This window comes from Fringilla coelebs, assembly GCF_963513975.1.
Source record: "Fringilla coelebs genome assembly, chromosome: 10".
In the NCBI taxonomy this organism is placed as follows: Eukaryota; Metazoa; Chordata; class Aves; order Passeriformes; family Fringillidae; genus Fringilla; species Fringilla coelebs.
In genome coordinates this window covers 2,910,059-2,937,449 of record NC_140036.1, presented here as the reverse complement: position 1 = coordinate 2,937,449, position 27,391 = coordinate 2,910,059, and the positions used below count along the sequence as shown (strand labels likewise).

General features: G+C 48.0%; 1 protein-coding gene across 2 annotated transcripts in view; it reads right to left on the bottom strand.

Annotated features, from left to right (window-relative positions):
- Positions 1-627: 627 nt before the first annotated feature.
- ARHGEF4 (Rho guanine nucleotide exchange factor 4) overlaps positions 628-27,391 on the bottom strand; it is a 117,606-nt gene continuing 90,842 nt past the window's right edge. For both annotated transcript variants that reach the window (XM_084212488.1, XM_084212487.1), the window contains exons 3-11: positions 15,412-15,591; positions 11,706-11,888; positions 10,584-10,763; positions 9,794-10,026; positions 6,631-6,760; positions 5,671-5,802; positions 4,513-4,756; positions 3,842-3,919; positions 628-2,194 (exon numbers count right to left, since the gene is read on the bottom strand). In XM_084212488.1, the coding sequence (XP_084068614.1) occupies positions 2,037-2,194; positions 3,842-3,919; positions 4,513-4,756; positions 5,671-5,802; positions 6,631-6,760; positions 9,794-10,026; positions 10,584-10,763; positions 11,706-11,888; positions 15,412-15,537 (1,464 nt within the window). In that variant the 5' untranslated portion in view covers positions 15,538-15,591 and the 3' untranslated portion in view covers positions 628-2,036. The remainder of the gene's footprint in view (positions 2,195-3,841; positions 3,920-4,512; positions 4,757-5,670; positions 5,803-6,630; positions 6,761-9,793; positions 10,027-10,583; positions 10,764-11,705; positions 11,889-15,411; positions 15,592-27,391) is intronic.

Genomic DNA, 27,391 nt, shown 5'->3' with positions numbered 1-27,391 from the left:
AGCTGAGAAAATTGATCATTTCAGTGCCAACAGCTTTTCTTCCTGGCCAATCAAAACAAACATGCCATGGATAAGGAAAGGAGGGTGCAGACACTTAGGGTAAACACAGAAATGACAATTGCCTTCTGTTACTGAGTTGTGCTGGCTGTCTGACATGGCTCTGTGTGTGTGTGTGTGTCAGGGTCTCTCGGTCACCATCTCCCCCTGTGGGTGTCTGTACACACCTGGCAGTGCCTCAGTGTGTCTGCAGGGCCACATGTGTCTCTGGGTGTCCTTCAGTGTCCCCATGTCTGTCTCTTGGTGTCTGTGTGTGGATGTTGTGCTAATATTGCTGTAACTGTCTCATCTCAGTGGCTTTTTAGAGAGTGATTTTTTTTTTTCCTTTTGCCTCCCCCACCAGCCCAGCATTGACCCTTGTCCTCCCCAGAGCAGAGAGTGACCCCTCTGGTCAGGTCTCTGTGTCCCCACAGCTGGGATGGCTGCTCTGAGGCCACCTCTGGCAGGGCCCCTGTGGCTGAGCAGCCCCTGGTGGAGCTGCAAGAGCACAATCCCCACAGTGACTTGGAAAGAAACAGCTTCACACAGATAGACGGGCTGGAGACAAACACAGGCTGAGAGTCACTTTTACAAGTTTCTTTATGAAATTAAATGTTGCCCCTGGTCTGGGGGGAAGATATAGTGCAAGAAGGACTTTGTACATGCTACTGAATTCAGATATCCCTGGATGACCAGACTTTGGTCAGCTACAGCATCAACAAACACTGGATTTCTGAGCTCTGCAGTTAGTGCTCACTCACACTTGAGTTGGAATGAGCCAGTGTCTTCCTTCCACTGCCACAGGATGTCTCCTAATCTAGGGAATTCAGTCAGTATGGCTTCTAACTCTCACTATGGTAAGGCAAATCTTTCTTTTTGCTAACCAAGGTTTAAATTCATTCTTTTTGGCCACCATTTGAAACTTGGGTACTTAAAGAGAGGCTCTTTATGCCAAATTTAGGCTTTTATCAAGTGGTTTTCCATTTTTAAAAGTGTCAGTAACACTCCTTGAATTTGAGGGTCTGTGGGAGTTTGCATAACAATGACGTTGCAGAGTTGAACAGCAGACTCTGACTTCTGGGAGCTAGGTTTGCAAATATTGACCTTTCTTTAGAAAAAAAAAAAAAAGAAAAGAAAAATTAAACAGACAAAACAGTCATCAAGTTAACAACATCTGACAAGAACAATTACAGACTTACAAAATACACAGTTCTGATTTTTACCATAAATAAACACATTACAAACAATGAGCATTTTCATTGGCCAGGAAATATGGCAGAATGATGGAGAGACGAGAATCTAAAGAATTGAGTATGGGATTAATTAGGCACATTTTTCTCTAACTTATGTAACTCAAACCCACTAGAGAGATTCTTCGACTTGACTCATGCTGCAGGTTGGCACAGTTTAATGTAGGGCACCGTTCGCCGGTGCTGCTGGACTAAAGGGAGGGAGGAGGTCACAGTGCACTGCTCACTGTGCTCTGAGGGCCTGCAGAGGCTGCTGTTAGTTGGACACGTGGAGGAGGATCACAGCTCTGAGAAATGCAGGGCATGGGGTGGGCAGAGCAGAAGGGTTCATCCCTCCTCACCACGGACTCTGAGCTGCTGCTCTGAGCACGGCAGCGGCCACGGGGCCAGCGGGTCCATCGGCTGCCCTCGCCCGTGGCAGCTGCCAGCCAGCAGTGGTGGGCACAGCAGGAAGGAGTGAGTCCAAGTACAGCTGACAGGTAAATCTCTCGGGCTGCAGCCTGTCCAGCTCCCTGCTGCACGCTCCTGGGGCTTTGCCTGCTGGGCAGGGCAGGGTAGGGCTGGCTCCGTGGCACCGCTGCCCGCGGCCTCGCCCAGCGGGTCAGCCGGGCTGCAAAATAAATAGGGAAGGCAGGAGCACCTGTGCCATCCTCTGTAAGCACAGGGCTGGCTGAACCTGGGCTCCACCTGCCAGGAGTGATGGATAAAGTGCTTTCTCAGAAGGGCTTCAGGCACAAACAGGGGCTGCCCCTATTTCCGGAAGGGCGTCAGCCTGCTGATGTTCTGCCAGAAGTTCGAGGGCTTGCGCTTGGGCTCTGCCAGCATGAAGACCTGCTGCTGAGGGAGCGTGCTGGGCAGCGTGGGGTGCTTCTGCCGCAGCAGGAACTCGTAGTAGGGCCTGGTGACAGCTGGCAGGAAGAGGAGATGGGAAGCATGTTAGTGTTTTGCAGAGACAAACAAAACTCCACAACTTTGTGAAAGTTGTAAAGCCGGTATGTTTATTACAGCGCTGGACGCGTGTGGAGATTCCTCTCTAAAAGACACGCACATCTCTGGGAACTCTAGGGGGTTTTTTTATCTCTCTCTTAAATTCATATGTATGCAATTTCACAATAGGTTCATACATATTTCATTTTACAAATTTTTGCTGCTAATGCTTCTTTATCAGAAAGAATTCCTGGGTCAGGTTGACCTGCTCTCACAGCAGTCTCTCTGACTCCCCCCCTCATCTCTGTCCGCTGAAGCCTTTCTCTGAGCCTAGGCTTTTTACGAGAACAGGTGGTCAGACTAAACAGCTCTGTTTTCAAACTACAGACTGAACTCAAAGGTGTACATTTCACCTAAAGCAAAATGGATTTCTACTCTGGAAAATTTCTTCTCTGTCTCATTAGTCAAACACAGCTCCTTTCCCCCACTCTACTGCCTCCCCCAGTCCCCGTTAAAGCTGCAGGGCTGTGAATTGGGTTTGTCTTAGTGCAACCTTTCCTTCAATTTATCCTTCCTTTCAGTGGATTAGAGCTTATGTGGAAGGCCCAGAAATGTGCTGCACAACTGCCAGGTGTTCTGCCAGCATGACAGCAGGCTAGAGAGCTGCAGCTCATGGTGACAAACTTAGCTGGTGCTTTTGGCTGTGCTGGGAGAAGCAGCTGCTGTGCAAGTGCTGCTGGTGCCTGTTACAGCCTCTTGAGCTGGATCTCTGACTAGGAATGGTCAGTGCCTGGGTGGAGGACAAGGCTGGTCTGTGCAGTCTCCTCTCGTGCTGTGCCCCAAGGGCTTTGCCCTGTTGGCACGGTCTGGCTTCCTTCCAAACTTCCCCCTGTTTGCAGCCAAATCTTATTTCTGGCCCTTTTTGACATTTAGCCAAGCTTGCTTTCAGGAGATGTGGCTGGGCTTTAAGTGCTGGCTGGTGCCACCAAGAGGAAGTGGTTTCCTCTGTGGGTTCAGAGGAACCAAGCAACACCTCTTCCTCTGAGCAGAGAGAAGGGGAAGGTGGCAGCAACAGGACTATCTTCAGCCAACAGTGCTGTGGGCACAGCAACCTTTCTTTTGCTTGACTTCACCCTCCCCTGGGTGCTGCTAATTGTCCTTGTCTCTGACAGGTTGAATGAGGAGCTCTGCCCAAGCATGGTACCTCCCCCTGGCACCCTGCCCAAGGTGCAGGTTTCAGAGCATCTTCCACAGGCAGGAACAGGCCCTGCTGCAGAGACCTCTGTGGCCCTCTGTGCACCGTGGGGATCACTACAAACCTTGCTTTTGCCACAGGGAATGCCACACTGCTGGAAAGCCTGGCTCCTAGGGAGAGGCTGTGCACTGGCCGAGGAGCAGAAGCTGCTGGGTTTTGGCAGAGTGCTGATTGTGTGCAAAGTGGCTCTCCTGGAGCTAGGAATAGTCTCCTGACTCCAGCCACCTGAATCTACCAGAAATTGTAGTGCAAATTGTCACCATCTGGCCTCCTCAAGAGTTTGTTAATGTCACTTCATTGAGGCCTTTCCCATGTAGTAACTACAGAGCCACCCCCCACTCTCACAGTGCTCCTGTGCTCAGGTGTGACTCACCCTTGGGCTTCCCAGCATGGTGCTGCTTGCTGGCATTCAGCATTGCCTGCTTCTTCTGCACCTCCGTGATGGAAAACCCTGCAAGATAAAGCAGATTTCTGTCAGCAGAGGTCATCATTTGGTACATCAGGAGAAGACAGGAGGAGGCAGATGCCTGAGGTGAGAGGCCACAGTTACTGCCAAGGCTGGGGGGCACAGCCTGTGCTGGGTTGCACAAACCCCCCTGCAGGGTTTGCTGCCTGCCCCTCAGCCCATGCTGCACTGGGGGGAGAAACCACTCCAGGCCACTTTCAGACCACACTAGGCTGAATTAAGAAGGATTTGGACAAAACAGCACAAACCCTCTTGTACAGTGAGAACCCTTGACTGTTCTAGTTCTGGACCCTGTATGTAATGTTTGACTATTTTGTCAGCTCTGCTTGAACTCCTTAAGACACGTCAGCCTCCCTGAGGACAAACTGCAGTGATGGCTTGTGGTGGTTTGCAGTTTTTTAATTGCACAGATTCATTCACAATGTGTGATTCAGCAGCCCAGAGCTGCCCTCGAGCATGGGCTGGCTTCCCCACCCTTTCACTCCTCAGGCATTAGCCTGGGGTAAAAAAAATGGCTAAAAAAAGATGAAATAATAATGATTAAAAAAAACAATCTCCCAGCATTGCTTCTTCCATACCTGTCTCCTGGTCAAGCTGCACCTGCCTCCTTTCATTCTCAAATGCCTTCAGCCAACGCTGTTTCTGCTCAGGCTTTTTTGCACAGAATAAATGGACTTCCTCAGTGTCTCTGCAGTGCAGCTTAAATGCATTTTTCACACTGATATTGAAGTCCTTGTCTTTGCCATCTTCCACATCCAGTATTTCCATGTCATCCATGCTGATCCGACTCTTGTAGTACAAGATGTCCCTGCGCAGGAGGTCCTGTAAGAGAGATCACAACACATGGTGCTGTTCTTGGATGTGATGGGGAATTTAACCTCCCTGCTAGCATTACAGTCCTCTCAAAGAAATAACACTGGGTTTCAGTCTGTGGGACTGCAGAGTGCTGAGCTGCTGTGGGCACTGGAGGGAACCACAGTGCTTGTTCTGGCTGTGGGGTCAGGACAGGCTGGTGGCTTTGTTAGGGCCTATCTGCTGCCCTGAAGCTTGGGTGTTACACATGATCCCAAATCCTCATATAGCCTCTGACAGAAAACACTATTTGAATCCTTCAATTCCAGTTAAAATGCAAAAAAGCATTAATTATCTCTTGGTTTTTTGTTGACAATGAAAAGTAACTTTGAGAATAGTGCTTTTCATACCTAAGTTACCTGGAGCTACCAGCGTGCCGTGGAATATGCAAAAAATAATTGGCACATTCAGTTCTGAAATTCCAGAGGAAGGTACTGTTCATTGGCTCCAAGAGGGAAGATTTCTGTTATTACTCAGCTTATGAAAAAAACCTGTACTTACAGACCTACATGTGCTGTTAGCATGGCCTTGCTGACTGCCAAGGCCCACAGCTGCTCATCAGACCTGCAGTTCTTTCTGAATACAACACTCAGATGGAAGTTCAGATGAAGAACAAGGCAGTATGTGACAATACTCATAACTGAGTTGTATAGAATCACCCCACACTAACCCCAGAAGCTGTGCAGTGCTTTCCTCTTTTGCTGTGAGAATTAGGCCAGTGGCTGATTGCTGTGCTTAGGTGCACAGAACACCCCAGGACCTCAGAAGAAAGAATGCACCGAGTGCCAGGAGCATGAGGCCAGGAGGAATTAAGGAAACAAAGGAGTGGAGAGGGAGTTTGCTTAAATCCATCTGGACATCAGTAGTCAGCTTTCATAGGTTACCTTCTTGCAGCAGACAAGCTGGTGATCGAAGAGGAAGAACATCCTCTGCTGGCTCTTGGCTTGAGGGTGGGAGATTTTGGCTAATTCCCCAGAATAGATGAGTTCTGAGCTTCTGACCAGGACATCTTCTCCCTGAGAACAGCACAAAGAACAGGTTGGTCTCAGCCTCATCTGAAAGTGGGAGCCTGAATTCCTGCTGACAGAACTCATGTGGGAATGAGAGAGAGCCTCTGTGCTGGAGCACCGTCCTTGGCACATCAGGGAGACACTGTGCCCGTGGCACCCAGGGGCTGGGAACTGAATTTGATAAGAACAATACTGTGTTACATTTTTTTAAATCTCCTTTTTCATGGAGTCTGCTCAGTAAAGCTGCTCCACCCCAGACATCCCATCCCTTCATGTGCAAAGGAGGCACATAAGCAGGGAGCTAAGAATTGCTCCTGTCATCCTCGGGCAGGGAGACAGTGTGGGTTTATTGAGTCTAGGATTTAGAAAATCAGCATGTTTTTCCTTTTATTTAGCAATTTTTTTTTATGAGTTTATGAGTTTACCTTGGTTTCCTGTGTAACTATGCCAGAAGTTGCCTTTCTGCAACAGTAACCTGGCTTGTTAAGAATTAAGGAACAATTCTGCTCATCTTGAAAGTTTGCAGTCACTCAAGATAAAATGGGGAGCAAGAGAAAAATAATAAAATTCCAGTAACCTACATGCTGATTTCCTTCTGCAAGGAAAAATAGGGAAACAAGAATCCCAGGGAACATGCAAAGGCAGCTGGTCTAGCTGGGTTATATGCCAGACCTGCTCAGCTGTACTGTAAGTGTTTGAATAAAAATCAGACTCTCCTCAAAGATGGGCAGAGAGCTGAGGTGGGGCTAGCCAGTGAAGTATCACAGTAGAGAGAAGCTGTTGGAAGGGCAGAAGAGGAGCAATGTGGAATTCCTTGGGCAGGAGGTGCCCTACCTCCCAGTCCTCTATGGAGCTCTGCCACTGGGCGATCTTGTCGATGTTCTCCAGGCGCCGCTTGCGCTCGTTGATGAGCCGAGCCACGTTCTTCATGGCATTCAGGGCAGCCTCCACGTCCTTGAAATCCCTGGCCAGGGACACAGCCCTTATGTTACCATGGTATTTTTTGAAAAATCCTTTCACCAGGATTTTTTCTTTTGGGAAGCTTCAGCTTCTCCTTGTTTTGCTGCTTTAGAATGTGATTTGGACAATTGTTTACTCGGCATGCGAATTGTTTTACTTTAATGAGCAATCACAGCCAGCTGTGTCAGACTCAGGAGTCAGTCATGAACTTTCATGATCACTTTTTTGCTAGCCTTCTGTCTCCTTTCTCTTTCTTTAATATAGTTTAATTATATCATTTCTTTTAATATAATATCATATAAAATAATAAATCAGCCTTCTGAGAACTTGGAGTCAAATTCTCATCTCCCACCTTGTCCTAAAGCCCTCTCAATCCCACAGCCTTAGGCTTGGCAGAATGGCACAGGGGTGTTGTACCTGCACTCCAGAGGAGAGCAGCCTGGCACAGAGCTGGGGATGGAAGCAGGAATTCCACCTGCAGTCTGTGCCAGCTGTTCTGTCCCTGCTCCTGTGGCAGCTTCTCAGACACTCCTTGGTTTTGAGGCACAGATTAGATGTTGATTAGAACAATACTGTGTTACATTTTTTAAAATCTCCTTTTTCAGGGAGTCTGCTCAGGAAAGCTGCTCCACCCCAGACATCCCATCCCTTTATGTGCAAAGGAGGCACATAAGCAGGGAGTTAAAAATTTAGCCTGACATCCTTGGGCAGGGAGACAGTGTGGGTTTATTGAGTCTGGTAATAAATCTAGGCCACCTCTGGGGAAGGGAAGGGGGTAAGTAATCCCATTTAGCTACAGAGGTGTAAATAGGAATTGCTGGAAGAACCTGCAGGGTCTAATTTTCTTTCTGCAACATAATACAACTCATTCCCAATGCTGCTGTGCCCATGCAGGGTCTGGTCTGTGGTGCAGAGGTGCAGCAGTCCAGCAGTGACTGGCTTGGTTCAAGCATGAGCTGGTGGTTTATCTGGCAGGGTAGGACAGAGGCTGAGCTGCCCTCCCCCTCCCACCATCTGTGGCCACCAGCCACTTCTGCTGAGTTCAGAGTGGCTGGGAAGGAGCTGGGCTGCACAGCTTGGCTCTAAGGCACTCCCAAACATCTGTGTGCTTCCTTAAGCTTCAAAACATGCTTAAAACCATCCTGGGAAGCACCAGGGCTGCAGTTAGGATGGTGAAATTAAGCCAAACCACAATGGACCAGTATCAACACTTTCACACAGATTTTTCATGTTCTCAGGTACTTAATTAAGTGACAGTTATTTGAGCCAAAGGCAGTGCCTTCCACCCTGAAAGTATCAAGGGGACCTTGTAAATCTTGATCTGTGACAGGAAAGCTGAGTGCTACTGTAGTGGAAAATTATCTAAATATACTTTTATCATATACTTATAATAAGTTATAAGTTAATATTATTATATTATATATTAATATAAATGCATAAGCATATTATTATAACACTTTCATAATATATTATAATATATTTATAATTGTAAAATACTATATAATATATACTTACAAATAAATGTAGTAATAATTTTATTATATATTATAATATTATAATGTTATGCTATATAAGCATAAGTACTGATATATAAGTATAGAAGTATATTATAAATTGTATTAGATATAACTTATAATATACTTATATTATGTAAATATATTTTATAAAATTATATAAATATACTTTTTCCCTAGTTTCTATGAGGTAACCTGTAAGAATTGAGCTGGCTGCAGTTAGCCACTGCTCTCCATGCACAAAGTTATATTTTAAGTTAATATTATTATAATATAATCTAAGTTATATTCTTATGTAATATTTTAATTTATATTGTATATATACCATAATATACTTATACTATGTAAATATACTTTATAAAATTATATAAATACACTTTTTTTCCTGGTTTCTATGAGGCAAGCTGTAAGAATTGAGCTGGCTGCAGTTAGCCATGACTCTCCATGCACAAACTTATATTTTAAGCTAATATTGTTTTAATATTATATAAGTTATATTATAATATAATATTATAAGTTATATTATATATAACTTATAATATCCTATATAAATATATTTTATAACATTATATAAATACACTTTATACTTTTTTCCTTGTTTTTATGTATTGTATTATGTATATAACTTATATTAATATATAACTTATATTATGTAAATATACTTTATAAAATTATATAAATACACTTTTTTTTCCTGGTTTCTAAGTGGCAAGCTGTAAGAATTGAGCTGGCTGCAGTTAGCCACTGCTCTCCATGCACGAACTTATATTTTAAGTTAACATTGTTTTAATATTATATGTTATATTCTTATATAATAAGTTATATATAACTTATAATATACTATGTAAATATACTTTATAAAATTATATAAATACACTTTATACTTTTTTTCCTGGTTTCTAAGAGGTAAGCTGTAAGAATTGAGCTGGCTGCAGTTAGCCACGGCTCCCCAATGCATGAACTTATATTTTAAGCTAATATTGTTATAATATTATATAAGTTATATTACCTACAACTTATACCATGTAAATATACTTTATAAAATTATATAAATACACTTTATACTTTTTTTCCTGGTTTCTATGAGGCAAGCTGTAAGAATTGAGCTGGCTACAGTCAGCCACGGCTCTCCAATACATGAACTTATATTTTAAGCTAATATTGTTATAATATTATATAAGTTATATTACCTACAACTTATACCATGTAAATATACTTTATAAAATTATATAAATACACTTTATACTTTTTTTCCTGGTTTCTAAGAGGCAAGCTGTAAGAATTGAGCTGGCCACAGTCAGCCACAGCTCTCCATGCACGAACTTATATTTTAAGCTAATATTGTTAAAATATTATATAAGTTACATTATTTATAACTTATATTATGTAAATATACTTTATACAATTATATAAATACACTTTTTTCCTGGTTTCTATGAGGTAAGCTGTAAGAATTGAGCTGGCTGCAGTTAGCCAGGGCTCTCCATTCCCACGGGAGCATCCTGGCTCCCTGGCTGCCCTACCTGTGCTGGGGGTTGGTGTACTTGAGCAGCTCGGCCAGCTGCAGGGGGTACTTGCAGATTTTCTGCACGGGGGTGAGCAGGAAGCCATCCAGGGAGATGTCAATCATCTTCTGCAGCAGGCGGCAGGCCTCGAAGAAGTACACGTACTTGTTGACCTTGGTGAGGCGCGACAGCTCCAGGCACGCGTTGGGGTGGTTGTTGCAGTACTCGGAGTAGATCTGAAACTCTGTTTGCTGCAAGCAAGGCACAGGGAGGGAGTGACTGCCACGTCCCTCAGGCCATGCCCTGCCACAGACTGTTTGGGGATTTGTGTCCTCCCCAGGCTCTCAAGGCTCGAGACCTAAAGCTGGGGGCTGGCAAGGTGTGTCACAGCTTCATCTGAGAGATCCAGGCATTCCCACCCATCCTGCTCTGGGCTCAGCTGAATGCTTTTAGTGCCCACACCAGCCACAGCTGATCCTTCACTGACCCCAAAATACCATTTGCTGTAAACTCAGTCCTGCTCCAGATTTTGGAGTCTTCCTACATTTTCCCTGAGGTACCAAGGGCTGGCAGGGATTACAGTGTTCAGAAGATAAGGTGCTGTGAAAATGCTCTTTCCACAGCCATAAGAGCTACAGGATATTTCTCTGGGAAATGGTTGAACAGGGCTGGGATGGAGGGTGGTGGCATTTAGTTTGACTGGATGGGTCTTTTGAAAGAAAGCTTCAGTTCTGTCAGATCAATTGCTAAATCCTCTGGCTTAGCCCATCCTCAGTTACCCCTTTCCCATGAAGTCAACTTTACTTACATATTCCAAGAAGCATGAGCCAACCTCACTCAAATGTGGGTGGTCTTTGTTAAATTTCTTCTCTAGTGCTTTAACAAATTTCTTCTGGCACCTGTAGATGTCCTCAATATTCCCAAAGATTGTCTTCAGCTGTTCCTCTGTAAACATGTCGGCTCTCTTGCGGCACTGCTTAATGTAGCCCTGGGAGAAAAGCAGATTGGAAACCTTCCTGGGCATCTGCTCTGTGGCACAGAAAGCCTCAAGGACTGCACTCAGGTTCCTGCATTCCCTTCCTGCAGATCTGTACCCACCTGTAACTATTCTTTCCTCTCATCTTACCCTAAACATGGTACAAACAGAAGCTGCCACAGACTCCTGGCAGCCCACAGGGTGATGCTGCAGCCCACACCTGAGAGCTGCTTTCTCTCTTTCTGAAAAAGCCTCTGTGTGTCTGCAAGGGGGTGCTCTGACCCCAGCACTGATAGATTCAGACCAGTTAAGTCCAGGTGTGGACCTGGTTTGGGGTCTGTGTGAGGAGCTGCCCGGCTGACTCCAGCAGAGGAGAGCTCCGAGGGCCAGGGGGACACTGCAGCAGGAGAGGCTTTGGAAGTTTTTAAGTGTGTGCTCTTTGCCCCAGTGCCTCTGCTGGGAGCCACTTTTGTACCACTGCAGTGGAGAATTCTGTTCCTGCAAAAATTCCACCTGCCTTCACTCCCCCAGCACACAGGATGGATCTCTTTTAGAAGAGGTGTCACAATATTCAGCACATTTGACAGTAAAGGATCCAATTGGCTGAGCATCCCCCAGTTGTTTTGGTCTGAGCACGGCTTGCCTGAAGGCTGGAGTTGCTGATTATATTACCCCAGAACATATATTAGAGAGGACAGCAGTGCTAGACATTTACTTTTCTCTGGCTTGGGAAATTCAATTAATTCCATTTAATCAGAGCACAAGTGAGTGCTCCAAATGCAGAGGCATTTGGGATTTTGCTGTAATGAATTGCCTTCTGTTTTCTGACCATATACTGGCATTCAGCAGAACTGATGAAAATCCAGTCTCATTTTCAGAACAGTTACCTGCTCAGGGTCCCTTTCTGGGCAAGCATGGAACACAGTCCTTTATCCTTCCCCCTTTCTTCCTTACCTCACAAATGTCCTTCAGGTGCTTGATGTAGTCTCTCTCTGTGCTTATGATCTCATTGATGACGTTGGTCCTCATCTGGTCTTTGGTGGTCTGGCCCATCCCAAAGCGCCGGGAATCCTCCTCTCTGCCCCCCTCCACCTTCAGGGGATAATCCTCCATGGGCTCATCCTGGTTCACCCGCAGCTGCAGGCACAAGATGTTCACTGCTCCCACTGCTGAACACCTCTGCCAAAGCAGTGCTGCATGGCAGACACACACTGAGCTGGGACAAGGTGACAGCACGGGGTGTGTATTGCCTGGAAATATTTTCCCCTCGGGGAGGCTGAGGCCAGACAGTGACTTTGGGGAGGGCACATGGCAGCTGCTCCCACCCTGACATGGGTGGGTTTAGGCAGGCATTTCTAGTGGACAGAAGTTACAGGAATAATATGGAGTCCTTCAGGAATGAGAAATATAAAATCATATAAAATCAGGACAGAAGTGGTTTATGGAGTGAAATTTTCTTAAATATTTGAAGGAACATTTTGGGAGGGAGGGGAAAACCAGTAAATGGTTGGGTTTTTATCTACTTTATTGTTCTCACACTGTCAGGAACAGATGGCCCCTCGGAATCTGCTTCCCCAGGATTATTTAAAGAGTTCATTGCTAAAGCAGAGGCAGATCAGCTGCCCGTGGGCACCGAGGTGGGAAAGAAGGGCAGAGCCGGCAGGGCGGTGCGGGACTCTGGGTGTCCCCATCAGATGGCAGCACAGCACGGGTACAGGGAGCTGTGCTCTGCTCTGCCACAGCCCCGAGCTACAGGGACACTGCCACAGCCCTGAGCTACAGGGACACTGCCACACAGCCCTGAGCTACAGGGACACTGCCACAGCCCCGAGCTACAGGGACACTGCCACAGCTCCGAGCTACAGGGACACTGCCACACAGCCCTGAGCTACAGGGACACTGCTACAGCCCTGAGCTGTGACACTGCCACACAGCCCTGAGCTACAGGGACACTGCCACAGCCCTGAGCTACAGGGACACTGCCACAGCTCCGAGCTACAGGGACACTGCCACACAGCCCTGAGCTACAGGGACACTGCCACAGCCCCGAGCTACAGGGACACTGCCACAGCTCCGAGCTACAGGGACACTGCCACACAGCCCTGAGCTACAGGGACACTGCCACAGCCCTGAGCTACAGGGACACTGCTACAGCCCTGAGCTGTGACACTGCCACACAGCCCTGAGCTACAGGGACACTGCCACACAGCCCTGAGCTACAGGGACACTGCCACACAGCCCTGAGCTACAGGGACACTGCCACACAGCCCTGAGCTACAGGGACACTGCCACAGCCCTGAGCTACAGGGACACTGCCACACAGCCCTGGGCTACAGGGACACTGCCACACAGCCCTGGGCTACAGGGACACTGCCACACAGCCCTGAGCTACAGGGACACTGCCACAGCCCTGAGCTACAGGGACACTGTCACACAGCCCTGAGCTACAGGGACACTGCCACAGCCCCGAGCTACAGGGACACTGCCACAGCCCTGAGCTACAGGGACACTGCCACAGCCCCGAGCTGTGACACTGCCACACAGCCCTGAGCTACAGGGACACTGCCACAGCCCTGAGCTACAGGGACACTGCCACAGCCCCGAGCTGTGACACTGCCACAGCCCCGAGCTACAGGGACACTGCCACAGTCCTGAGCTACAGGGACACTGTCACACAGCCCTGAGCTACAGGGACACTGCCACAGCCCCGAGCTACAGGGACACTGCCACAGCCCTGAGCTACAGGGACACTGTCACACAGCCCTGAGCTACAGGGACACTGCCACACAGCCCTGAGCTGTGACACTGCCACAGCCCTGAGCTACAGGGACACTGCCACAGCCCCGAGCTACAGGGACACTGCCACAGCCCCGAGCCACACAGGCACCCACTGCAGCTTTCCACTCTGGGCTCCCTCTCCTGGCACTGCTGAGTGCCCTGGCAATACTCTGTACATGACCCAAAGGATCCGTCCCAGCACAGAGAAGGAGTGAAAGTTAGGAATGTAAACCACACATAATTATAGGAATTTTTAATACAGAGACACAGAACTGCTTTAAACTTTCATGTAGTTTCTTCTAAGCTCTATGACTTACCACTCGATACAAACACACCTACATATCAAACACAGTGCATCCCCTCCCTTGCCAACACAGGCACAGATTGCATTTCCTCACTGCTGAACTTACATTTCCTCACTGCTGAAGCCCTCAAGATGTGCAACCCTTCACTGCAACTCTTAAACTCAGACCTCGGCCTGAATCTCAAATGTGGAGTGACAGAGTCCTGCAGTCTGAGCCAAGCCTCCAGACATACCAGCCCTCCCTGAAGTGAGCTTGAGAGCCAGTGGTAATTAGCAGGAAATCTTCAGCTGGATGCTTGAATAAGTGTTGGATTCCTCTGTTAAAAGAATTTCTTACTCTGCATGCCTAATGCCTAGTGCTAGTCTGCTTTACTCTAAGATGACAAGTTTTTGCCAGCCAGGACAATTCAATTTATCAGTAACATGAGAGAAAAAAATTCTGTCTTTTCATTGCAAGAAAAAGCAGTGCTGAGGTCTTAGTAATCTTATTTGCAAAACATTCCACTGTTTGTATTAATTATGAAGCTGAGACTATCTCCTGCAACCTCTAACAAAGCATTTCAAAACCGCCCCACTTCTGCAAGGACTTTTGCTACAGACACCAGACGACCTCGTGTCACCTCCTTTCATGCTTCACCTGGTGCTGGGTCACTCGTGATCTGAAGTGACCTGGATAAAGAGCTAAAGGGCTGAGAATCTCTGCCCTTAGGCACCTCCCTGCCTTGGCAGCGCTGAGGAGCCTGCCCCGAGGTGGTGAAAGCTGTCAGGCACCCACGGGGAAAGGAAAAAAGCCTTTCTCCTCCCAGCGGGACAGCGAGCACGGCAGTTCCCACCTCCCACACTCCTGCTTGCCCTGAGAGTTCAGATGTGTTTCAGAAAGCTCTGCAGGGTGCAGTTGGCACTGTCTGGGCTGGTCTGCACAGCTCTTCTGTGTGGGCTTTGAAGCTGGCACCAGGGGACAGCCTTGGCCCACGAGCTCTGAGTGTCTCACATTGCCCCAGATCACCGCCCAGACACTTCTTGTGTTTTTCTCCTCCATTTTTTAGTGCCAGCAGCCTGGCAGGCTGAGGAGGTGCCTGCGAGTCAGGTGGGTTCATGCTTTGGCCACGGCACTGCACTGGCACCAGCACCAGCTGCACAAGGTGCCTTTGGTGCCATGCCCATCTCTATGGTCCAAGTGGACACTGGAGTGAAGAATCCAGGCATCTGCATCAGGGATTTCTCCAGGAGACCTCTGCTTGCTCCTGGAAGTGGATGCCACGTGCTTGGGCACACATCAGCCAATGTACAGATGGGTAAGCAGGGGCCAGGCTGCAAACCAGCAAGCAGGGCAGCTCCCCAGCTGGCACAGCTCAGCTCAGCTCTGGAGCTGAACCTTTTGCCCTGATTTACTCACACAGAGGGAGTTCTCCACACTGGTGGCTGCTCAGCCAGGAGGGCACCCTGTACTTGTAGAGGAATATTAGCAAGACATGCTGAAGCATCCCTAGCAGTTAAAGTCCTCTGGAATCACCACAGAACATTAAACCTGGAGAAGAACGAACACGGAGAGGACACAAAGAAAGATGAAGGTCTTACCCGAACAAAGCTGGCTGGAAACCAGCCTTCACTGTCCAGAATCCTGCCCCACCACCACTCCTTGTTGGTGGCATCCATTACTTCGATGACATCTCCAGCCTTGAATCCCAGCTCCTGGTCATCCATGGTGACGTGGTCCCAGAGCGCCTCGGCGTACACCACGCTGCCATCGCTGATGAGCTGTGGGCACAGAGGCACACTGTCAGTCTCTTGTGCCAGCAGCACCCACTGCCAGCCTGGCACATGTCCTGCTGTCCTGGCACAGCCCTGGCACAGCCCTGGCACATGTCCTGCTGTCGTGGCACAGCCCTGGCACAGCCCTGCTCCCTCTGTGCCCCGTGAGCAATGAGGAGCTGCTGCAGGGCTGGCAGCTGCTTTGCCCTCACTTGCATTTTTTCTCCTTTCAGAATTACTGGTTGGAGTTTTGTGGCTGAGTATGAACCTGCATACACAGAAGTTTCATTTTCTTTTAAAAATAAGATTTATGTAGAACTGATAATGACCCATTGCATCTTGTGCCCCAAAGTCTGTTATCTTCAGCTGCTGCTGATCCTTACAGTAATAGAGAATCATCATGATCCACTTATCAGAGTCACCTAAGTACACAAGAATTATTTTAAAAAAATTAAGCCTCAAGGAAATTTTATAAGATGCTTAAATAATTAGAAGGTGTGGCAGGAAAAAAAAATCCCTAGTTTTAGCCCAAACTCATTTTTTGTATCAAATTAATACTATTCTTAAGGACTGAACTGATATTATCAACAGCATTTATTCAGAATCACTGGCACACACCATATTTACCACCATAAAAACATAAATTCTGGTATTTCATCCTGCTGGCTTTGTCTCAGCCAGCAAAAAAAGCTGTTTCCCATCATTGAAAGAGGTTTCAACTGTGTTTCCTGGGGAAGCCCACGGTACAAGAGGGACTCCTCTCTCCTTGATGAACTGAGAGTTGATTATCTGAGGGGTGGTGATGAACTGAGAGTTGATTATCTGAGGGGTGGTAACTGCATTGAGAATCTAAGGTTCTATTTCGTGTGGTGGTGGAAATTGGGGGGAGGAGGAGGAATGATTTTGGAAGGTTTTCATTCTGAGTTCTATGTGTTCTTTTTTTTCATATTGTAAGTTAATAAAGTTCTTTCATTTATTCCTAAGCTGGAGCCTGCTTTGCTCTATTTCTGGTCACACCCCAGCAGCCACTAGGGAGTATATATTTTCATGAGGGCACTGGCATTGTGCCAGCATCAAACCATGACAAAGGCTCAGTGGTGCCTTGTTTGTGGAGGATGCTCTGGTGCTGCCAGTGCAGCTCTGCTTTAGAAAGCTTTGAAATAAAACCTTGAGCATCAATATTTAGAGACAGCAAAAAAGTTCTGGAAGGGCTGCCCAGGGAGGTGGTGGAGTCCCCATCCCTGGGTGTGCTTAACAAAGCCTGGATGTGGCACTGGGTGCCAGGGTTTAGTGGAGGGGTTGGGGCTGGGTTGGACTCAGTCTTGAAGGTCTCTTTCAACCTGGTCATTCTGTGAAAAAACATTCAGAAGTCTCAGAGCTGCTCTGGACTAGGAAGAGCCTGAAGCCTGTAAGGTGGTTAACATAGCACTTAAGCTGCTTAAAATAAGGAGAGTTTTAAGCATTTATACTAAGGAACAACAGTTATTTACTACACACCTCATAGAGACTCCCCTCTAGGAAAAACAGGATCCCCAACAATTCAAAAACCAAAGCCAAAGCCATGTGTCTGGAAGCTGCAAGGGGCTCTGAGCTCAGTGATGCCTGGAGCCCTGCTGACCATTCCCACCTCAGCTGTGGTGCTGTCTCTGTTTCCTGCTGGTCACCACAGCAGGAGTGCCTGATGCCACTGGTTTATTAGGACAGAGTCTCTCTTGGATTTCAACAACTCCAGAGCACACTCACAGAGTTCCCAGGGCCTGAGTGTGCCTGGGACTGCCCGGACACCAAAGCTTTCCCCAAGAAGATGGAGTGCATACTGGAGTTCTGCCAAAAAGGACTTGGCCATTTGGAGTGGCAGTGAAGGCCTGTTTTTCTCCAGAAAAATGGTGCAATGATGAATTCTGAGAAGACAACAGGAAGACAGGATGGGAGGCACACAGGAGAAGGAGAGAAGCTGTAGGAAAGCCACTGTCCCTGGTAGGTCTCCCAGCAGTGACACCAGAGCACACAGGGCATGGCCACCCACACCCCCTGGCTGCTCAGTCACCCAGAGCTCCCCCCTGCCCTGGGTCACTGCTGCTGCCTCTCACAAAGGAGAGATGCACGTTGGAAAAGAGCTCAGCAAATCCTCAGCTGAGTAAATCAGAAGAGGGTTAACGAGGCATTTGAAAGCAAATTGAAATGCAGTCTGCCTTTGGATAGCAAATGGCCCTGCACTGAACCAGAAAGAGCTTAATGCAGTGTTTCCATTCTGACAGAAATAACAGCATGATGGGCAAGGAGAGGGTGAGAGGTTCCCACTTATCTGCACAGCCAGTGTGCAGGCACAGCTAGGTGGGATGCACTGATGCTGTATCTCTGTGAAAACAGGGGATGGATCCATGTGGCAGCAAAACCAAAAGGGTTATTGATGAATTAAAAACAACAGAATGGTCATGTAGAAATTAAAGCCTCTCCTTCCCCAAAAGGTGGTGGGATCAGCCCAAGTGAAGTGCATCCACTAATGCACACAGGATGGGAAACAAACAGGAGGAGCCCAGGGCTATGGTGTGGAAGGAAAACTGGGATACAGCTGCCAGCACAGCAACGTGGTGGGATGGTTCTCACAATTGGAGTGCTGCAGGGGTGGCCATAAATCCTTCAAGAAGGAACAGGCATGGAAGGAGAGGCAGTGGGGGAAGCCTGGATGTGAGGGAGTTTTGATGATGGTGATGGCAGGGTTGAGTGCTCCCCTCTCTGCTCTCTGGTGCCCAGTGACAGGAGCCACAGGAGCGGCCTGGAGCTGTGGCAGGGCAGGGTTAGGCTGGAAATCAGGAAAAGGTTCTTTCCCCAGAGGGTGGTGGGGCACTCAACAGGCTCCCCAGGATCACAGCCCAAGGCTGCCAGAGCTCTGGGAATGTTTGGACAACGCTGTCAGACACAGGGGGGAATTCTTGGGGTGTCTGTGCAGGGCCAGGAGTTGGACTTTGATGATCCTTGTGTGTCCCTTCCAACTCAGGATACTCTATGGTTCTCTCAGTATATTTATCCATGACCTGGAGGAGGGGATTGAGTACACCCTCAGTAATTTTGAAGTCTAAGCTTTTTGACATAAAACAGTGACAACTGGAGTAGGGAAGAGAATGGATGTAAAAGTGTATTTTTCCAGACTTGGCTATCAGATTTCAGCTCCAGAAGGGCAGCTGGGCTGTGGGTGAAGGTGGTGTAGCCACTCTCACAAAGGGCTCTGCTGCTGCTTTGGGCAATCCCTTTGCTCTGGGACTGCAGGGACTGACTGGTGCCTGTGCACATCACAAGCTGAGCCCAGCTCCTCCTGCTGCAGGGAGGTGTCACAGATATTTTATGAAAACTCCTTTTGTTAGGATCTTTTCTCCTGAGAAGCTGAGAGGCCTCAGAAACAAAATGTAAACAATGATTATCTGCTGCTCTGGAATGCAACAGGTGGAGCTGGGATTGGTCTTGTGTGGCTGTTTTTAATTAATGGTCAATGACAGTCCAGCTGTCTGGGACTCTCTGGTCAGTCACAAGATTTTATTATCATTCCATCCCTGTCTATTCCTTGCTAGCCTTCTGGTGAAATCCCTTCTTCTATTCTTTTAGTATAGTTTTAGTGTATCATTTTCTTTTAATATAATATATATCATAAAATAATAAATCAACCTTCTGAAACATGGAGTCAAGATTCTCATCTCTTCCCTCATCCTGGGACCCCTGGGAACAGCACCACAGGGAGGGAGAGCAGCAACAGGGTGAGGGGGTTGCTGGAGCCCAGCTCCTGGCCAGCCCTATGGAGGGGAGCTGATTAAACTCTCAGATCTCCCTCTCAGAGCTGGGCACACAGGGGTGACAGCAGCTGCTGAACGCCCTGCTGAGTTACACACCCCTGCAGGGAGGGATGGCAGAAGCTGCTAAACCTTCAGAAGAGTGACATCCAGCAGGATTTTCAACACCCAAACTGTGCCCAGCACAGAGAGAACATGGCTCTTTCTCAGACAAAATACCTTCTCATGTGTTTAAACCTGGCAGGCTGGATCAGTGCTCTGAGTGTGATGTGCAGGCTGGCACACACTGTGGCCATGTCCAGAGAGAGACCAAGGGACTCCCTCTAGCCCTGAGATGATCACACAAACTGATGATCATCACCACTGGTGATGTGAGGGCATTAATGCCACACAGTGCCACACTGTCACATCTTGGTAATGTGATGAGAAGAAAAGAGACCAAGCCTGACCCAGCATTCACAGCACTGAGGGCTGACACACTCAGCTCACAGAGCCACATGGTTCTGCTCACAGTCACTGAAATCCACAGGGCTGGGGAGGGAACCCTCAGCTGGTATTTTAATCCATCCATTAATGCATTAACATTAATGCATTACATTTTCTCTATTCAACAGCAGGTATGATTTGCAAAATACAGAAAGTCACAACTGTGGGGTCACCAGCCTGGCCAAACAGGCAGGCAAGACACTGCAAAGGAGTAAATAAATACACCTGAACAACAGGCCAGGATTTGTTTAACTGACAACAAACACCAAGTTTCTGGGGAGGATGATCTATATGGAATAAAGCATGAAATAAAGAGCAAAAAAATATTTAATCTGTTCATTATCTCAATTAATGTAATCCAGCAGCACTCCATACACCTTCATGTGCTCAGGCTGACGTGGGCAGGGCACACCTGGGTGCTGGGCAGGGCTCAGGGCTCTGCTCCTCTCTGCCCCAGCTCAGGCTGTGCCTCTCACTGTTCTTTCCCACTGTGTCCAGGGCAGCTCCTGGGCTGATACAGAAATACCCAGCCCCAGAGCCCCTCTGCCAGGTGGGGAGCTCAGAGCCAGGACTGGCATTTCCATGGCACAGGAGCACCCAGGGTGGCACAGGGCACTGCAGCAAGGAGAGCTGCCCCATCCTCCCCAGGGACAAGCTGCCACGGGCAAAGAGGGGCAGGACTCTGCTCCAGAAAGGGAGAAAAGTCATCGAGAAAGGCTTCATAAAATCAGGCCTGCTCTCCTGGAATCAGTGGCTGGCCTTGCCAAAGCCAGCATCTTGCAAGTTGCCATGTTAAGCAATCCTGGTGTGAGCAGTTCATTGATATAACAATCTATTCCTGGGTGAAAAACAACCAGCACCTGTATGAACTGGTTTTACACCTTTAGATAGAAAAATGAAAACCATCTCTTACAAACAACTTTTCTGAGAGTTTGAGTGACCAATCAATACAGGATAACAACTGGTTACTGACCAATAAAGTAATTGGCAAAAAAATTAGTGACCAATTGGAGTCCCACACGAGGTCTGTAACGCTGTATAAAAAGGAATTGTGTGAATAAAGAACAGCCTTTTTCCCACCGTGAAGAAAATGGATTCCTGTGTGATTTATTCCCATAGGACTCTCTTACCCCAGGAAGGATAAAACACACCAGCAAGTTAAAGGGTTTTGGCAAAATGTGTTTGAGGTGGCACCATGAACCAGCTCTGCTGAGGGAGCTGGAAGGAAGGGGATGCTCAGCCCTGCCAAGCACCTCCTCAGCTCAAAGGGCTCAGCTCACCACACTTTGATCTTTGCAATTAAAGCAAGGTTTGGAAAACAACTGCTAATTTCCATATGAAACAACATTTATGTGCACTGGCTGTGTAATGTCAAGGACAACTCGGTACATGCTCTTGAAGAGGTCCAAACAAGTGTAGAGCAGGGAAAAGTTAGAGAATGCAAACCAGCCACCCTACAGCTGCTCCTGCAGCTGGCAGTGGGGAAAACAATCAGAAATCAACTTTTTTCTTTGTTTATAAAAACATCTAACTTTGTAGACAGCAGCATTTGCGACCCAAAGGCAGCACTAGCCCAGATGCTTGAATCTGAAAATCGAGGGCAGCTCTATTCCTGCCCTGGCCTTTGTGTGCCCCAGCCCCAGGCTCCTGCTCCAGCCCTCCCTGCTGCAAGGGGAAGGCACTGGAGCTGATGCCTTGGAGTGGCTCCCTAGAGCAGAGGCCAGACAAGATTTAGAGAATAAAGTGGGTATTTATTAAAGGCATTCAAACAGGTTCACCTTGGGCAGTCACAGCCTCCCAGGGGCTACACCCAAGCTGGACAATGGGCACCAGTTTTTCAGACAATTATAACTTTGGTCCATTCACATATCAGGGGTTAACTCTGCAATTACAGCTTCACTAATGAAGTCATTCACCCCCAGTTTGCTCCCCCCAATTCACTTGTGTTTATAATTTTATTGCCTCAGGCTGTGGGGTGTCCTTGGGTCCCAGGCCCAGAGGGATTGTTTTGTCTGACCAAACTGTGAAGGCAGTGACTGACACTCTGTATGGAGTCTGGAGTGATGCACTGATGCAGCACAGGATCTGAAAATATGAAAGCTGAAATCCTGAGGCATCAGGGCAGCTCCTCCCGTGGCACAGATGGACGGGAGGATTGATGGATGGCTCCTCTGAGCAGTGTCTACACAGAGGCTGCCAAGGAGGAGGCACAGCCAGGGCTGGGGCACAGAGCTGCCCCAAATTAAGCCCATTATGTGTGGGCACACAGACCTGGCATGCCAAGGCCCATGCCATGGCTTGTTGGCACTGCAGCTCCTCAGTCCTGTCTGTCTCAGGCTGGACACCTTGACATAATTACCTTGTATGTCCTGGTCTTGTTTGGACAGGACCTCCAGGCAATATCAACAGAGATAAAAGATCTCAGCAATTTACAGAAGGAGGGATGAAGATGCCTTCAGGAAATATTTATCTTTGAGCTACTTGTTTCTATTTGAATAAAATTTGAATAGCTTTCTCTTGACACTGCAAAGTACACTGGATCATGCAGAGCCAAAAAATAAACCCAGGAGCATCAAAAGAACCGGGAGAAGGGAAGATCAGGGAGAAGGTACCAATAGAATGGAATTTATTTTTCAGCTCTGTGACCCTAAAACAGTCATGTTCCACAAAGAGCACCTGAACCCAGCCCTTCCTGGTGAGCTAAAATGGTTGCCATGAAGCCTGTGCTCATTGCCTGCCCCCTGAACCTGCGTGTAACAGACTGAAGCTGAACTGCTCCAGCACACCAAACATTTAAGCTCTGCAGCAGTCCTGACCCCAGAGGCAAAGCCCTCCCACAGCTCCAGCTCCTTCAGTAGTCACTTTGCTTCCAGAGCTTCTCCTCTGCCTCTCTCGTGCAAGGTGCAGCTGAGGAGTGAAAAAAAAATTACTTACACACATGCCCCAAAGTTGTGCTACATTCACACAAATACTTATTTTCTCTGAATATGAGCAGAAGCTAAAGCTGGCCTCTGCCTTGAACTGCCTTGAACTCCCATGGGATAGTTTTGAAATTGTCACAGAATCACAGAATGACCAGCTTGGAAGAGACCTTCAAGACCATGGAGTCCAACCCAGCCCCAACAGCTCAACTCAGCCCTGGCACCCAGTGCCACATCCAGGCTTTGTTAAGACAGTGACTCCACCACCTCCCCAGGCAGCCATTCCAAACTTTATCACTCTTTCAGTGAAAAACTTTTTCCTGATATCCAGCCTGTATTTCCCTTGGCACAGCTGGAGGCTGTGTGCTCTGGTTCTGTCAGTTCCTGCAGAAAGAGCCCAGCCCCAGCTGAGCACAGGCACCTTTCAGGGGCTGTGAGAGTGATGAGGGCAGCCCTGAGTCTCCTTTTCTCCAGGCTGAGCTCCCCCAGCTCCCTCAGGGGCTCCTCTCAGGGTTTGTGTTCCCAGCCCCTCTCCAGCTTTGTTTTCCCCTCTGGATGTGCTCAGTGTCCCAATGTCCTTCCCAAACTGAGGGGCCAGAGCTGGGCACAGCACTGCAGGTGTGCCCTCAGCAGTGCCCAGGGCAGGGGCACAATGACCTCCCTGCTCCTGCTGGCCACAGCACTCCTGGATCCAGGCCAGGATGCCACTGGCCGCCTTAGCCACCAGGGCACACAGCTCTCCTGGCAGCCTGCTCTTGCTTCCTCTCAAAACTTTTAGTTTCGCTGTCTAATGATGAGCAACGGAGATCAAATTTATCTCACAGAGCTTCAGTCATCAGAGCAGCAGCAGCCCTGAGTCTGGACTGGCTGCTCAGAGCATCTCCCCAGGGAAGGGCTCACCTCCAGCAGCTCTCTCAGCACGATGAGCTCACCCAGCCCCTGGGCTTCCTGCCTCCCCTCACTGCCAGGCAGGAATTTGGGCTGCCTCTGCTAGGCTGGGCTTGCTGCTGCCTGCCTGCAGGGTGCCAGAAGCAGCGAGCCAGCTCTGCAGGCAGGCACAGCAAACACCTCAGTGCTTCCTGCTGCTCCTCTGCCCACCCCAGGAGCCCTCTGTGCCCGTGTCCCCTCGTGGGCAGGGCTCGTGTCCCTGCTCCATTCACAGCCCACACTCCCTGCCCCTGCCAAGCCATGCCCTTGGCATTTGTTGCCCTTTGCCTGCGTGTTTTTCAGCAGAGATCTTTGAGACTGATTTAAGGGTACTGGAGGACTCTCAGGCATTTACCAAGCACTGCAGATCTCCATTCAAAATATTTTAATTTGACAGTGATTCTCCTTAACAAATCTAAAATGTCAGTCAACAAAGATCTTAATGCAGCTAAGTGTGCTACACTGATATTCCACAGTGCTGCTTTTTTAATCAGTGCCTGTAGTTAAACTCCTCATGTGACATCTAGTACAGCTGCCTCCATTTACCAAACATTCAACATTTGTCATCACATTTATTTGGTAAGAACTATTTTCCACAAAACCATTATGACTGGCATTAATTACATTATTCCCTTTTATTGATATCATCTGAGTCCTGATTCCCTCTCAGAAGTGATTTAAACAGATGGGAGGAGGAGGAGGGTCCCTACTGCAGCAGGCAAGGAGAGGCTGTGAAATCTGCAGGGGCAGGGGAGTGCAGGGGACAGAGCTGGGCTTGGTGCTGAGTGAACCTGTGTGTGAAGAATCTGGCCTGAGAAAACCTGCCAGGGGTGCACATCCCCTGGGTGCCATCAAATGGGATCCTTCAAACCCCAGAGCGATGCAAGAACCTCCCAGTTCTCCCCCAAAATGGGGGAGCTGATGATTAAAACACAAATGAAAACAACCTGAAAATTGCTTTCAACCGTTTTGCTTTTGGCTGAAATAACTCAGGAAAGTCCTTCTGAAGGAGAGGGGACAGTCACCTGCAGCTGAGGAGGATGCCTATATTGTATTTGCAGGGAAGGGTGAATCTGACTCCATCTTCTCAGAAGGTGAATTTATTACTTTATAACACTGTAGTATATTAAAGAATACTAAATGAAACTATACTAAAGAATACAGCAAGGACATTTACAGAATGCTAAAAAGATAATAATGAAAACTCCTGACTCTCTCCAGAGCCCTGACACAGCTTGGCCCTGACTGGCCAAAGAGTGAAAACAACTCCCAGCAGAATGCAATGGAACAATCACCTGTGGGTGAACAATCTCCAAACACATTCCACATGAGCACAACACAGGAGAAGCAAATGAGATGAGAATTGTTTTCCTTTTCTCTGAGGCTTCTCAGCTTCCCAGGAGAAAAACCCTGGGCAAAGGGATTTTATCAGAATGTGAATGCCACACACCTAAATCACCTCGACCCTGGCAGTGCCCCCATCACTCTCCCATGGCCTGTCTGTCAGGGAGCCTGCCAGTTTGGGGAACTAAGATCCCTAAGGTTTGGCATAAGGAAAAACCAGGAGCAAAGCCCTTCTCAAGCCTTTAGGTAACTGCAACATGTTCTGTGTGTGTCACATTTTATAGCTGCTCACTGCAGTGGCTGGTAACATGTACAGTCAGCAAAGCTGTACATTTTAACCTGTCAAAGAATTTTCCAGAGGACATTTGTTGAAAATTCTGTATCTAACACATTTACTTTCTGGTATAAGTGAAATGTATTTTCACTCTTTCTAAACAAGTAGGTACAACGCTGAGTGACAGGGTGACAAAATGGCAACAGAAATTCAACTGTAAAACAATGTCAAACACAAGTGGCTGACTAAATGAGCTGCTCCTCAGGAAGGTCTTTGCAGACCCACTTAGGAAAACATCAGCCCTCTCCATCAGGGTCAGAAGCCCAAATATCAGGAATGACTCAGAAAGAGAGAGGAGAAGCAGGCAAGGCACAAAGAGCAGCAGGAATCAAATGTGGGAAGAGTTTCTAGGCCAGCACAAGCTAAACAGACCTTGAAGCTGCACCAGAGACAGGTGGATGGAGGGTGGCCATGAGCTGAAGGCTCACACAAAGGTTATTTCTAATCCAGGCTGCTGGGCGCTCAGTGAAACCACCAGGCAAGAAGCTGGGGACAAAAGCAGGACCTTTTACCTGTGGTGCATAATTAAGCTGTGCCACAGGAAGCCCCACAGCCCAAGGCTGTGATTTTAAAAAAGATTAAGTAAATGTAAGTCCTTCAAGGACATTTAAAGACATCCTGTCTGGATACAGCCCACCAAGGACCTTAAACACACCTGGGAAAGCAGACAAGGCAGAGAGCCATGCCAAAGTCACAGGTAAAAGTGTCACTGGCCCCACAGACCTGGGCATTAGGGTGGCAACATTTATCTCACAGAGCATTAGGGCATGAGGGAAAAGCACAGAAGGAAGGAAATGCTGATTATCTGTATTACCCACAGATAATTCTAAAAACCAGCCAGCCCTGGCACTGCTAAGCTGGCAGGCACAGCTCCATCCCGTGAGGAGCAGCAACACCGGCACTCAGGTGGAAATTCAGCAGCTGCCAGCACAGTAATTACAGGGACATGAGGATGTCCCCCGGGGCAGGGCTGCTCCTCTCCTGGCTGGGACTCCTCAGCATTTCACACATTCAGTGGAGCAGATCCCACACACTCACCTGCCACCCTCCCCAGGGACACACACCTGGGGCAGCCCTCCATCCCTACACACGGATGTGTGTCTGACTCCTGGCATGCTTTTCTTTCCTCCAGAGAGGAGGGTGAGAGTGTAGCCAGGGAAACCTGGCTGTGCAGGGACAGAAAGGCTCCCTGAGCACAGGGCACAGGAGCAGGCACGTGCCACATCCTCACTCACAATGTCCAAAAAGCCCTCTGCAATTAAGAGCTCAAAGGACCTCAAAACCTCCTTAAAGACACAAAACTTAAGTCATTCCAAAGCTCTAAATCAGCTTAAACAGCTTAAACTCATCTAAGGCCCTACAGTGTTTTAAGCATTTTAAACCCATCTAAAGCCTTAAAGTGGCTTAAGGAGCTTGAAATACCCTGAGGCTTAGAAGTGGTTTAAGATCTCTAACTTTTGGCTCAGGGACTCCCCAGCCCAGCCACCAGTAACCCACCCAGTTACCCCAGCCAGCCCAGAGGCTGCCAGAGCAACACCTGGAAATTGTCCATGTACCCTTCTCCTGCTTTCCTTGGGTTCAGAGACTGGAGAGCAGCAAGGCCTGGGGTTGAACTCTCAGGTTGGAACAAGACTCTGACCTAGGGCTCACACATCTACAAAGTTTGCAGCTTCTGGTTCCAGTTTGGCTGTAGATGAAAATTGTGTCAGACTGCCTGACTCCCCACTTGACCTCACCAAGAGTTTTGAAGTCTACACTCACTGCAGAGGATGAATCAAGCTGGTTACCACAATTTTTTACATTTTCTGATGCCCTGATTTTAACTGTGCAACCTGGGAATGGAAATGGCCCAGAATGTTTCTGTTTGGTTGTTCACACATTGTGATTGTTGTTGCATCTTTTTTACACTGCCATTTCTCAGACACCCAAGTAGAAGCTATTTTCATCAGAAAATTGTATTTAATGCTACATGAACACATTTCTCTGTCATTTATGCTTTCCCCATTCTCCTC